Source organism: Mobula birostris, chromosome 16 (assembly GCF_030028105.1).
Source record: "Mobula birostris isolate sMobBir1 chromosome 16, sMobBir1.hap1, whole genome shotgun sequence".
In the NCBI taxonomy this organism is placed as follows: domain Eukaryota; kingdom Metazoa; phylum Chordata; class Chondrichthyes; order Myliobatiformes; family Myliobatidae; genus Mobula; species Mobula birostris.
This window is the reverse complement of record NC_092385.1, coordinates 68,718,232-68,732,424: the sequence shown is the minus strand read 5'-3', so window position 1 is coordinate 68,732,424 and position 14,193 is coordinate 68,718,232. Positions and strand designations below refer to the sequence as shown.

General features: G+C 40.9%; 1 protein-coding gene across 4 annotated transcripts in view; it reads left to right on the top strand.

Annotated features, from left to right (window-relative positions):
• LOC140211208 (caM kinase-like vesicle-associated protein) overlaps positions 1 to 8,717 on the top strand; it is a 232,373-nt gene extending 223,656 nt beyond the window's left edge. For 3 of the 4 annotated variants that reach the window (XM_072280809.1, XM_072280808.1, XM_072280807.1), the window contains exon 11: positions 6,678 to 8,717. In XM_072280809.1, the coding sequence (XP_072136910.1) occupies positions 6,678 to 6,938 (261 nt within the window). In that variant the 3' untranslated portion in view covers positions 6,939 to 8,717. The other variant, XM_072280810.1, reaches the window with a different exon arrangement.
• Positions 8,718 to 14,193: the final 5,476 nt, after the last annotated feature.

Below are 14,193 nucleotides of genomic sequence, written 5' to 3'. Positions count from 1 at the left end.
GAACAATGATAATAAATTACCGGGGTACAAGCTGCTGAATAGTTCATGTACATAAGTGAATAATATATATGGATAAAGCACTCCAGTGGTATGATCACATATTGTAATGCAGTACGAACTAAGTGTTCACTAATCCCAACATGGGGGATCTCACTGAAACCTAACAAATAATGAAAGGCCTAGAACAGAGTGAATGTGGAGAGGATGTTTCCTATAATAGGGGAGTCTAAGATCAGAGGGCACAGCCCCAGAATACAAGTTTGTCCCTTTAAAACACAGATGAGGAGGAATTTCTTTAGCCAGACATTAGTGAATCAGGAATTCATTGCCAACGACAGCTCTGGAGGCCAAGTCAAAGGTTACAGGGAAAACACAGGGGAATAGGGTTGAGAGAGAAAATAAATCAGCCAGGATGGAATGGCAGAGCAACTCAATGGGCCAATTGCCATAACTCAACTCCTATATCTTATGGTCTTAAAAGCTCAGTAACTTTTGTCACATTGTTCCTTTAAGAAGTTATTGGCAAAGGGGCTACCATTTTTAAGTAACGGTCTAGAAACCAGGCAGGTTTACACTTGACACCATCTTGCACTGGAGTATCAGTTTGGACTGCACAGTGTTATCTGGATCCACAATCTACAGCACCAGCCAGCTATACTGAAAATGTTGTATTAATCATCAGCAAAAGGATTTATGAATATTTGCATCACATCTGTTGCATGTCTGAAAGGTCATAAACTGTGTTAATGAATATTAGATTGATATGTTCAATAAATGGAGAGCCTATATATTCAAGAGGATAGAGTCTAGAGGTGTGTTGTCATGGCAACAATAAGTTGGTCAAAGGGGAACAGTACACACACCTTATTCTTTAAATTGGGGAAAGGTTGCAGGATGCTGTTGTGCAGAGGGAGATGGGAGTAGAGGCTACCTCATTAAATACACAGGCCACTTTATTAAGTACATCTGCTTGTTAATGCAAATATCTAATCACCCAATCATGTTGCAGTAACTCAAAGCATAAAAGCATGCAGACGTGGTCAAGAGGTTCAGTTGTTGTTCGGATGAAATATCAGAATGGGGAAGATATGTGATCTAAGTGATTGCTGATTCGGGTGGGGGAAGTTTGAATATCTCAGAAGCTGCTGATCTCCTGGGATTTTCACACACAACAGAATGGTGCACAAAACAAAAACATCCAGTGAGTAGAAGTTCTGTGGCAAAAACATCTTGTTAATGAGAGAGGTCAGAGGAAAACAGCCAGACTGGTTCAAGCTACAGAAAGGTGACAGTAACCCAAATAACCACAAATCTTAACAGTATCTGTGAATGCATAATACATCGAACCTTGAAGTGGATAGTCTACAGCAGCAGAAGACCACACCAGCTTCCACTCCTGTACGGTAAATGTATATTGAAAGTATATTTAAGACACAATTAGATTCTTGCATACAGGGGGATAAAGGGTTATGGGGAAAAGGCACATAGATGTAGCTGAGTCCATGACTTGATTAGCCATGATCCTGTTGAATAGCGGAGCAAGCACAATGGGCCAGATGGCTACTCCTGCTTCTACTTTTTATGCTCGCGTGTATGTCAATGATGCTGAGTTTAAAAACTTGACTCCAAGTTCTTAAGAGTGAACATGACAATAGCCCATCCTGGTACAACTGTGTAGATGCCATGGCCCAAAAAAAAAGCACTCCAGAGCTTCTAATTCCTCACAAAGCCAAATGATTCAACATTTCACCTTTCACCCTTATTGTTTTTATAGATGTACCATAGAAAGCATCCGACCTGGATACATCTCAGCTTGGTACAGCAACTGCCCTGCTTGAGAGCAAGAAACTATTGAGGCTTGTGGATGTAGCTCAGCACAGCACAAAAAACCAGTTTTCTCTCGAACAACACTGTCTACACTTCTCAATACTCAGTAAAACAACCAATATCATCACCTTCTTAAACCTCATCACCCCTACTGGAGTATAGGGTGCCGACAGTATAGCTCGCCAGAGTCCTATATCCTGGGCCAGACTTTCACGTTGTCTCCAGGTGTGTAGCCCATCTTCTTGGTGTATCCTTCCTCTCCCAGGGATAAGGTCTTTAGAGCTTCTGTTGGTATTTCTGTAGCTCTGGAGTTTTACAGGAGGGGTTGCTATCTCCATGCCCAACCCTCCTCCTTTCACAGCCAGGGACTGGACCATCCTGTGCTATCCCAGTAAAGTTGCTTTACTGTGCTACCCCAGTAAAGCAGTGAACATAATTCAGTCAAAAACCCTTCTTACCCTGGAATATTCCCTCTTCTACCCCCTCCCCCACGTTCTATCAGGCAGGAGATACAAAAGCCTGAAGGCATGTAGCAACACACTCTATCCCACTATTATGACTATTGAACAGACCTCCTGTATGATAAAATGGAGTCTTGGCCTCACAATCTAGATCGTCATGGTCTTGCACCTTGTTGCTTGCCTGTACTGCACTTTTCCTGTTCTGTAACACCTTATTCTGTATTTTTTTAATTGCTTTCCCCTTGTACTATCCCAATGTCCTGATGTGATCAGTACATGTGATAACAAATAATAAACCAATTTATCTGCATAAATGGATCATCCGTCAATGCAACAACATTTATTCCTGCCAGAAAGCAGAATATACACAGAGGCCTCTTTATTAGGTACAGGATTGGAGACCATAAGACACAGGAGCAGAATTAAGCCACTCAGCCCATCGTGTTTGCTCCACTATTCTATCACAGCTGATTTATTATCTGTCTCAACCCCAATGCCCTGTCATCTTCCTGTAACCTTTGACATACAGACTAACTAAGAATCTCTCAACATCTGTTTTAAATATACTCAATGACTTGGCCTCCACAGTCATCCATTGCAATGAATTCTACAGATTCACCGCCCTCTGACTTAAGAAATTCTTTTTCATCTCTGTTCTAAATGGACGTCCCTCTATTCTGAGGCAGTGCCATCTGGTCCTAGACTCCTCCAGTATAGGAAACATCCACTCCACATCCACTCTGTCTAAACCTTTCAATATTTCATAAGTTTCAATAAGATCCTCTCTCATTTTTCTAAACTCCAACATGTACAGGCCCAGAGCCATCATACATTCCTTATACCTTAAAGTTTAAGTGGTCCCCAACCACCGGGCCGCAAAGCATGTGCTACCGGGCCACGAAGAAACGATATGAAACTATATGAGTCAGCTGTACCTTTCCTCATTCCCTGTCACGCACTTCTGAACTTGTACACCCCGGCCCCCAGCCCCCCCCCCCCGGGCCAGTCCACAATAATGTTGTCAATATTAAACTAGTCCACGGTGCAAAAACGGTTGGGGACCCCTGCTTTCCTAGAATCATTCTCATGAACCTTCTGGACCTTCTCCACTGCCAGCACATCTTTTCTTACATAAGGGGTCCAAAACTGCTTCCAATACTCCAAGGGCGATCTAACCAATGCCTTATAAAGCCTCTTGAAATGAATGCTAACATTGTATTTACCTTCCTTACGATACCACTGACCTAACCTTTAGGTAATCCTGCACAAGCATTCCCAAATCCCTTTATACCTCTGGTTTTTGAACTTCCTCCCCATTTAGAAAATAACCTATGCTTTTATTCCTTCTACCAAGTTCATCACCATACGTTTCCCTACACTATATTCCATCTGCCACTTCTTTGCCCATTCTCCCAATCTTTCTAAGACCTTCTACAGACTCCCTGCTTCTACAACATACCTGTCCGTCCACCTGCTTTTGTCTTGTCTGCAAACTTGGCCACAAAGCCATCAATTCTGTCATCCAAATCGTTGACATATAACATGAAAAGGACTGTACCCAATACCAATCTCTGCAGAACATCATTTGTCACTGGCAGCCAACCAGAATTGCTCCCCTTTATTCTGACTCTTTACCTACTGCCAGTCAGCCAATCCTCTATCCATGATAATATCTTTCCTGTAATACCATAACGTAGTACCTTGTTAAGCAGTCTCATGTGTGGCTCTTTGTCAAAGGCCTTCTGAGAATCCAGGTAAACAACATCCACCGACTCTCCTTTGTCTATCCTGCCTGTTACTTCCTCAAAGAATTGTAACCTTAGCCAGCTCCATCATGGGCACTAACCTCCCCAGCACCCAGGACATCCCAAAAAGGGGGCATCCATCATTATGGATCTTCATCACCCAGGACATGCCCTCTTCTCATTGCTACCATCAAGGAGGTGATACAGGACCCTGAAGAGAAACACTCAACATTTCAGCCAAAACTTCTTCCCCTCCACTATCAGACTTCTAAATGAACAATGCCAAAGGACATGCTTTTAAGATTAGAGGAAGCAAGTTTAAAGGCAACATGAGGGGGAAATTTTTTTACACAAAGAATGTAAAGAGCCTATAATGTGTTACCAGGGGTAGTAGTGAAGCTATTTGGTAGAGTTTGAGGCTTTCAAATACACAAGAACACAAACACAAGATATAGGAGCAGGAGTAGGCCATCCGGCCCATCGGGCCTGCCTTGCCATTCAATAAGATCATGGCTGATCTGTCCGTAAACTCATCCCCATCTACCTGCCTTTTCCCCATAACCCTTAATTCCCCTACTATGAAAAAACCCATCTAACTGTTTCTTAAATAGAAGTTTGTATTTAGTGAAGAAGCCTCAATCTGCTTCCCTGGGCAGAGAATTCCACAGATTCACCACTCTCTGGGAAAAACAGTTTCTCCTCATCTCCGTCTTAAATCTTCTCTCCGAATCTTGAGGCAATGCCTCTAGTTCTAGTCCCACCTTCCAATGGAAACAACTTTCCTACTTCTATCTTATCTATCCCTTTCAAAATTTTGTATGTTTCTATAAGATTCCCTCTCATTCTTCTGAACTGCAGAGTATAGTCCCAGGTGACTTAATCTCTCCTCATAGGTTAACCCCTTCATCCCTGGAATCATCCTCTGCACTGCCTCCAAAGCCAGTATATCCTTCCTCAAGTATGGAGACCAGAACTGCACACAGTACTCCAGGTGCGGCCTCACCAGTACCCTGTATAGTTGCAGCATGACCTCCCTGCTCTTGAATTCAATCCCTCTGGCAATGAGGGCCAACATTCCGTTTGCCTTCATAATAACCTGTTGTACCTGCAAGCCAACTTTTGCGATTCATGAACAAGCACTCCCAAGACCCTCTGCACAACAGCATGCTGCAATCTTTCACCATTTAAATAATAATCTGCTCTTCTATTATTCTTCCAAAGTGGATGATCTCACATTTACCAATGTTGTATTCCATTTGCCAGACCTTGGCCCACTCACTTAACCTATCCATATCCCTCTGCAGACTATCCACATCCCCTGTACAATTTGCTTTTCCACTCAGTTTACTGTCATCAGCAAATTTTGCTACACTACACTCAGTCCCCTCTTCCAAATAATCCATGTAAATGGTAAACAGCTGCGGGCCCAGCACCAACCCCTGTGGCACCCCACTCACCATAGACTGCCAACCTTAGAAACACCCATTTATACCAACTCTCTGCCTTCTATCGGTTAACCAATCAATTATCCATGCCAATACACTTCCTCCGACTCCATGCATCCATATCTTATTTATAAGTCTCTTGTGTGGCATATTATCGAACGCCTTCTGGAAATCCAAGTATACGACATCCACCTGTTCCCCTCTATCCACTGCACTCATTATGTCCTCAAAGAACTCCAGTAAGTTTGTCAAACAAGACCTGCCCTTTCTGAATCCGTGCTGCGTCTGTGTAAAGGAACCACTCCTTTCTAAATGTTTCATTATTTCTTTATTAATGACAGCTTCAAGGATTTTCACGATTACAGATGTTAAGTTAACTGGCCTATAGTTGCCCATCTTTTGCCTGCATTTCTTTTAAAAAAGTGGCATGACATTTGTTGTCTTCCAGTCCGCCGGGACCTGCCCAGAGTCTAGAGAGTTTTGATAAATGATTACCAACGCGTCTACTATAACCTCCGCCAATTCCTTCAGCACCCTGGGATGCATCCCATCAGGACCAGCAGACTTATCTACCTTCAGGGCCTCTAGTTTACTCATCACTATCTCCTTAATAACAGTGATTTTATCGACTCATCAATATGAAAAGAACAGAGAGCTACAGATGATACAGAGAAAAAAGGCATTTTGTATAAATTGGCATCAAAATTGATACAACTTTTGGGCCAAATGACCTGCCCAATTCTGTACTTTTTAATGTAAGAGTTCAGCAGTTTGTCTTTTAGCATGTGGAGGTCTGTTTGAGAGCTTATTAACAGTGAGATGGAAGCTGCCGTTGAGTCAGGGTATGTGATCACAGGTATTCCTGCCCAAGTGAAGAAGAGAGAATGAGCAGGAAGGGTGGGGTCCTTGATAACGTTGGCTGCTTTCTTGAGGCAGCGGGAAGTGTAGACAGAGTCAATGAAGAGGAGGCTGGTACGTATGAATAATTGAGTGGTATTCAGAACTCTCTGCAATAATGATTGTCCAGTGTTTAAATGCAGCCACTAAAATGAAAATTGGTTACAAGCCAATATCTTAGCTAAGTACTTCTGTACTCCATCTCCTCCCCATTCTCCCACCCACCATTCCACTCATCCATTGCTCATCACACCAACTCCCTAGATTAATCTCCGCTACCCTTTAATACTTCTGACATGCAGAAAGCGGTGAGAGTAACGACAATCATGAAACGCCTTCGGGCACCTGAACAGAGCGAGACGGCAAATGCCTCACCAGCCTCAGCGTCCGCTCCTCAAGGGGAGCCTGAGAACAAGGCCGCCAGTAGCGCTCCTGCCCCGGACAGTCTGACAGACAACTCTGCAAAGATCGGCGTAACAGCTACAGCCTCCCCCAGGTGTAACGGAGAAGCAGCCAGCCCTCACAAACCCGCCGCTGAAGCTTGGGAGGAACAAAATGGCTGAGACGTACTGGCCTGCACAGAGAACTTAGTGTAAAATAAAAAGTAGTTCAAAATTTTTAAAGATTATTAAAATGGCAGGCATGATCCAAACCGATCATATACATTAATAAAAAAAAAATTAAAAGTGTTATTCGGATGCGACAATTGCCGTGGTAAAATCCAGCAAGGCATGTGTTAATAGGTTTGTGAAATTCTGAAGCAATAATTGGCATCCGTGGGTACTATTTTTGCAAAAATGGAAAAAGCAGGAGAAAGAACTATGGCCAAACCTTGTATGTGCCACTCATCGTGTTTGCCACACGGACTATTTATTGTTAGAAAAAAGTACTTGCATAACAACTTTTACTTTGAAACCACATGCTACATATTGGCTTCTTGCAACACATCAGATCCCACTTCAGTGCAGTCTGCAGTCACACCTTGCTTGAGCTGTTTAGTATCTGGCTGCTTTAAGTAGACTCGCCATCCATATTTTTTTTTAGGTTATGTTCTTGTTTGGGAAATTTGCCTTCTGCCTCCTGTGCTAAAAAGGACAGGTGCAGTGCCTGTGATTTCCCACCGAGGAATTGCATAAGCGACCTTGCCCTCAGTTTCCTGATATCCATAGTTAGCTGGTAATGCACCCAACCAAAAGCATGAAGGCCTCCTAAACATAACAACATTGATAAGTGACCTATAGAAAAGAAATGTACATTGGTCTCCTATCAGAATCACCAACCAAAGGCAATCAGGTTGACACCTTTGGCAAGACAGCAAGATTTCAGCTGACTTTAAGTTCTACAGTTTTATTAAAATGCAGCTCCTTGTTACAATATGCACCATTATTCCCAGCAGAATTTGTACAGCCAACAAGTGAAGTATGGGAGAGTTTATTATTGGTTTTAAACTCATCTGCTTTCCCAATAAAAACAAAAGCATGTTTTTTTGTTGTTTGAAATATTATCCATTGCTTCTTTCACTGTATCATTTTGCCAAATGCTCAGTACCAAAGCTAGGTAGACCCCAACTGTCTCCCAGCTTTGTCTACCACGGTCATGAGTGACATAGAGTTTATAGCATTAGACATAGAACCTAATATTGTGTTACTACTATTTCAAGACACCAGTACATGATATCATGTTACCACATCCCAACTGTCCTTGAATTCATGCCCTGCAATGCAGATTACAAAGGCAATAGTTTGGCAGATGTTCTATGATTTAAATTATATTTATTTTGAAAGCTTTGGGATGGTGTAGGTAGACAGAGGCAGGAAGGGCATTCAGTGCTTTCTAGTGTTAACTCTATATGCTGGCAATAGTAGAGCATTATTTTTAGCAATGCAGTTCTTTTGTGTAAAAATCCATAGATGGCTTGCTTGGAGTACCTTAAAAACTGCTGGCACAGACTGAAGGCACACAGATTAGAAACTGCTCAAAATTATTTCCAAACCAGTAAACTGCAGAACAATGGGAAAAAAAGCATTTAAATAATTTTAAAAAACTAAATTTGTAAGAATGTGTATGTATTTGGAAATATATTTGTTAAGAGATTAAAAATATCAGTGGCAAATATGTGCAGATTCTTCTGTGTTGCAGAGAAGTCAAAGCACACAGAGCAAGTCTGTTGCATGCGAGCCAATTTGTAACATGTACAAGTAGTTGCATGCTTATATTTTGTCACACAAATACAGTGGGGTTAACATGGTGTAATTTATTGTGCTGTAACATGTAAAATAATTCAGGTCAATTTTAAAAGATGGTTTAAAATTTGCTGAAAAACTTAAGCCTGTAATTTGAACAACTGCTGTTTGAAGAAAAGGTATTTTGGCTCTTAAAAAATAAACAAAAGAAAATTTTTGATGTGTATTATTTCTTCATTTGAGACACATGTTGGATTCCCACAAAATTTCATTCTTTCTCCTTCCCTGCTGCCTCTTGCTCTGGTGCTACATTTACCTTGAACTAAGAAGAACCTGTTCAGAGTTTGATCCTCATTCTCAACTGGGAATACAAGAGGCCAAGGGAAGTGTAAACATGGGCTTGAGTAGTTGAACTGTCACATTCAGTATGTCTGCCACTTCCCACTCCCTTGACAATGCTGTTGCAAAATAAATTTCAGGCACACAAAATCTAATGTGCAAAGAGAAATCAAATCCGTATTATTAACACTCTCTTCTGTGGAGATATCCAAGAACCTAAACACTACAAATTAGAATCAGGTTTATTATCACTGGCATGTGACGTGGAATTTGTTAACTTAGCAGCAGCAGTTCAATGCAATATACAATACAAATGATTTTGAAGATAGCAGTCTTAGAAAACTTTAAGAGTCTGTTCTATTTTGGATGGAATAACTTCATTTATGATAAGGTGTGAAAAAGAATTGTAGAATTAAGACACACTTGACCTATTGTGACTTTGCCAGATCCTAGCAGAGCAATTTTGTAAGTTCCATTTCTCTGCTTTTGATCCATACCCATGCCAATTATTTATTGAACTGCATTTCCAATTTTCAAGTGCTGACTGATTTTGTTTAAAGCACCCCTAATAGTAAATTCCAGACTATATCCAAAAAAAGATTTTTCATTGTTGAAAATATTTTTTACCAAAACTTAAGTCCTGAAAACATCACCAAACATGGAACTGTATTCTTGCTCAGCCGACTAAGCCTGTGCCAAACTTAATGCAAATCTAATCCCAGCAGACTGCATGTGGTCTGTGTTCCCTCCGTTCCCTCATCATCATTATGTGCCATGTTGTATGGTGTGACCATCATTGTTCTTGGCAAATTTTTCTACAGAAGTGATTTGCCACTCTGTATTTGTTCCCTATTTGTCTAAATTCCTTTTAAATATTCCTCTCGCATCTGCTTCTACCATCTCTTCCGGTGGTGTATTCCAGATGCCTACTCTTCATGTAAAATAAAATTGTCTCGCAGATCTCCTTAAACCTGTGCCCTCCGGTATTTGACAACTTCCACCTTTTACCCATGTTTTGATCTGTGAAGTGTGCCAACTCTCTCCTCTAAATGTAAGGCAACTGAAGTGACAGATGTTGTTGAACTTCTTATGAGAAAGATTGGATTTGTGCTTTCATGTAGTTTTTCCTAATCAGAACACATCCAGAAGTACTTTATATGTCTCCATGAGGAAATAAGGAAGAGATTTCTTACACTGCACCTAATTATCATTGGATGAGGAACATCAACACAAAGTACTCAGCAGATCAGGCAGCATCTATGCTGAGGGAAATAGAGTTGACATTTCAGGGATCTATGAACTATGCGAAAGCTGTTTTCAGCATTTTGGATTTATTTATTTATCACAAGTACATCGAAACATACAGTGAAATATGTAGGCTGCATTAACAACCAACGCAGCCTTACAGTATGGTGGGGGCAGCCTGCAAGTGTTGCCACACATTCCGGTGCCAATATAGCATGTCCACAATATATTTTCCATTTTTAGTGTAGATTCCCACAAATCTGCAACATCATTTCCCTTTTCATTATAGTTAGTAATACCAGTTTAACACTTCACGTGAGTTTTATCAAATTTTGACTAACCAACATGGAAAAGTATTAAAGCTGGTGGCTATAGGGTATAAGGAAAAGTTGCAGAGTTGGAATTTGAGAGTGTAACAAGTATAGTGAAAATTCTCCTGTTTTCTTCAAAACAACACCGCTGGACCATTTGCAACCACCTCACCTCAAGCAAAAGACACAGCAATTGGATGACACAGAAGATAGTGCTGGTGCGTTATTTTTCCAGAGATAAGAGTTTGATTCGTACTTTGAGCCCTAATTGAATAGTGGCTGTCAGAGTTTCCCCTGGCTGCTTTGATTTCCTCCTACACCCAAAGGTGCTCCAGTGGGTTGGTTAATTAGTTACTGCAAATCACATATAGTGTACCTGGAAGGTAGTACTAGTAGTGAGATCACTTGAGTTGAGTATGATGTTCGCTTGTGGTTGTCTGTTTTGGGTGGATTCACTGAATGGAGTACGCCTGTGTGTGACTTTGTTTAACGTTGGGAGGCTGATGCATGGGCAGCCACCACATACTCCTTGACAGATCGGGATCAGGGTCCAAAGGCATGGAATGCAAGACAACTGGGCACCCTTCACTGGATCAGACTCTACAGCCACCTAAAGACCAATAGACAAGCTCTTAGGAGAACATCATACTTGAGTGCAATGATCACAATACAACTACAACATTGGATCAGTGTGGGGGTGAGATGGGGAGAAAAGTGAAAGATGTATGGAAGTTCAAGGTCATCCTGGCAGACTGAACATGGTGCTTCACAAAGTGATACCTATTTTGCATTTGGCTTCTTCAGTGTAGTGGAGATGACATCATTTGAGTTGAATGCATTAAACTAGATTGGACACAGACACCAGAATCTAGAGCACCAATCAATCTGTATGAGGAATTCAGCGGGTTAAGCAGCATCTGTGGGAGGAAAGGAACTGCTGAAGTTTCAGATTTACACCCTGCAACAGGGCATCTTCACTGCTTCACTGAAAGTTCAAAGTTCAGAGTAAATTTATTATCAAAATACACATATGTTACTATATACTACTTTGAGATTCATTTTAGCAGGCATTTACAGTACAACAAAGAAATACAATTGTATCAATGAAAAACTACACACTAACAAAGAGTGACAAGGGGGAGGTTCCAGCGAAAGAATGATCAGTCAATGATATCAACGGTGAAGCTGGCAGAAGACGATAACACATAACAATAGAAGTGAAGGTAGAGTAAGGCTGCAGCAGTTAAGGGTTCCCAGCTGTCTTGCACTCCATGCCACTGGACCCCGACTCTGATCTGTTAAGGACCATGTGTTGGCTGCAAGCTTGTGAGGATTGCTTGGGTGTCTAGATGGTCAGCAAGTTAAACAAACTCATGAGGATTGCTTGGGTATCTGGAAGGCGAGCAGGGACAAGGTAAAAGTGGTATCTTCATGTTTCACAAGTAAAGTGTCATGACAAGGAAAGTCAGTTCAGCTTGACATTTACAAAATGGATTTTCCTTGTTACATGCTGAAGAGTTCCCCCTTGTGTACAAGATGGCATTCAAATCTAATAGCTGTTTATCTTTCTTCACTTACTATTGTGAACACCATAATAATACCTGAAAAGTCCTGGAGAGAATGTGGGAGCACAGCTCTGCATGAAGATTGCCTTTGGTGATGGAGTCACAATACTGGTATCAGTATGAGGAATGATTGCCAGTGTACAGGCAATAGGAGGTCTTGAAGTATGAAAACAAAATTTTCTAAAAGGTCACTGGCCTCCTTCAGGGACATGAAGAGATTTATCTGCCTCAGATATGACCAAGCAGCTGAGACTTTCACTGAAACAGGAAAGACAACCATAAAGCAGCTCGCTCTGCAGCAAGATTTTCAAAATTCTTATTCCAATGAAGAAAGTCCTGCTGTGTTGCCATATTGTAAGATGCTCTTTGCATTATTTGTCTAACAAACTAATCAAAAATAGTTTTTCATACTTTATATTTCAATCCAGATCAAGTTATAGCTTTGAAGTACATAGGGGAAGGGGCATGAACGCCTTTAGAACAAAGGTGAGGAGGAATTCCTTTAGTCAGAGGGTGGTGAATCAGTGAAATTCTTTGCTATAAAGGAGGCCAAGGCATTGCATATATTTAAAGTGGAGGTTGAGGGGTTCTTGATTATTCAGGGAGTCAAAGGCAGGACAAGGTACAGTATGTGTATAAGTATGGTGAAGTACAGGTACAATGAGAACCTGCTTGCAGCAGCATCACAGACATGTAGGTTGAAACAGTTGAAACAACACGAAGGACATGAATTATATTGTGGGGGGGGCGGGGTTGAGGATGCTGACTGACGTGAATGGTCCACCACCTGATTCTACAACCAATAGACTAATTTCAAAAACACTGTATAACTCATGTTCAGTACTCTCTTTTTTTATTTACACTGTTTGCCTTCCTTTTGCACATTGGTTATTTGTCAGTCTCTGTTTACGTATAGTTTTTCAAAATTTCTACTGTATTTCTTTCTTTTTCTTGTAATTGCCTACAAGAAAATGATTATCAAGATATATATGACAATATATATGAACTGGTAAATAATGAAGAGACCTAAATGGTGAGAGACGATGAATTCAGGACAGAAAAAAGGAGCCAACCTATGGAAGGATTATGAATGTGAAAGGAGGAGGACCATGAATGTTAAAAAAGGATGAACCTGTCTATAACTCAGGCTTTCAATCTAACTCACTCAACCATTATGTCTTGGAAAAGCTTGACTGGCTCCACCCCTTTGAAGACACAGGAATAAAATAGGCCAAATGATAGAATGTGGTCCCCAAAATCCTCCAAGAATTCCACACAGCCAAGGTAATAATTGAATGTGTATGTTTCTCCTGATCAAACACAACAATGTCAGCTGGAATACTATTTGATATGACACCAAACCAATGGAAAATCTCAGCAAGGACTGAATATATTCACTCACCAAGGTAAAATTCATTGACATAGAATAATCAAAGTAGAAATAGGAAATTAATACACAAAATGAAAGAAGCATCCATCAATAGTGTTTTGATCACCATTACTATCTCTTAAAAGCTACGCTGATGAGACTGCCTGCTCTCTCAGCTAAAGAATGATCCAAAACACAGTGCTCAGGGAAACCACGAAGATGACAGCATCCATTTTAAAAATCTTTTTTTTAAATTTCTTTATTAAGAACAGAATTGAACATGTGACAATTGAAATAATCCTGTCTCTTTTAGTTTCTCTTTGTAAAAAGCTGCAGGATGATATTATAAACATGAGATTCTGTAGGTGCTGGAAATCTTGAGCACAAAGTGCTGGAGGAACTCAGCAGGTCAGGAGGCATTCATGGAGGGGAATAAACAGTCAATGCTTCAGGTTGAGGCTCTTCATTAGGGCTGGAAAGGAAAGGAGCAGAAGCCAGAATATGAAGGTTGGGTGAGGTGGTGATAGGCGAGTCCAGGTGAGGGGGAAGGTAGGGGAGTGAGGGAACTGCTTTTTCCACATATTTATATGTAGGTAAGCACATGGATACAAAAAGTTTAGAAAGATCTGGGACAAATGCAGGCAAGTGGGACCAGCTCAGGTGAGCAACTCAGTCAGTGGGGATGAAGGGCCTGTTCCATGGTGTTTAACTCTATGATTATAGTAGGTTACATAACATCTACTATCTTGCATATTTGCTAACTAAGGAAAAAATTCTTGCCACTTTCAAGTAGCAGCATAAATTAG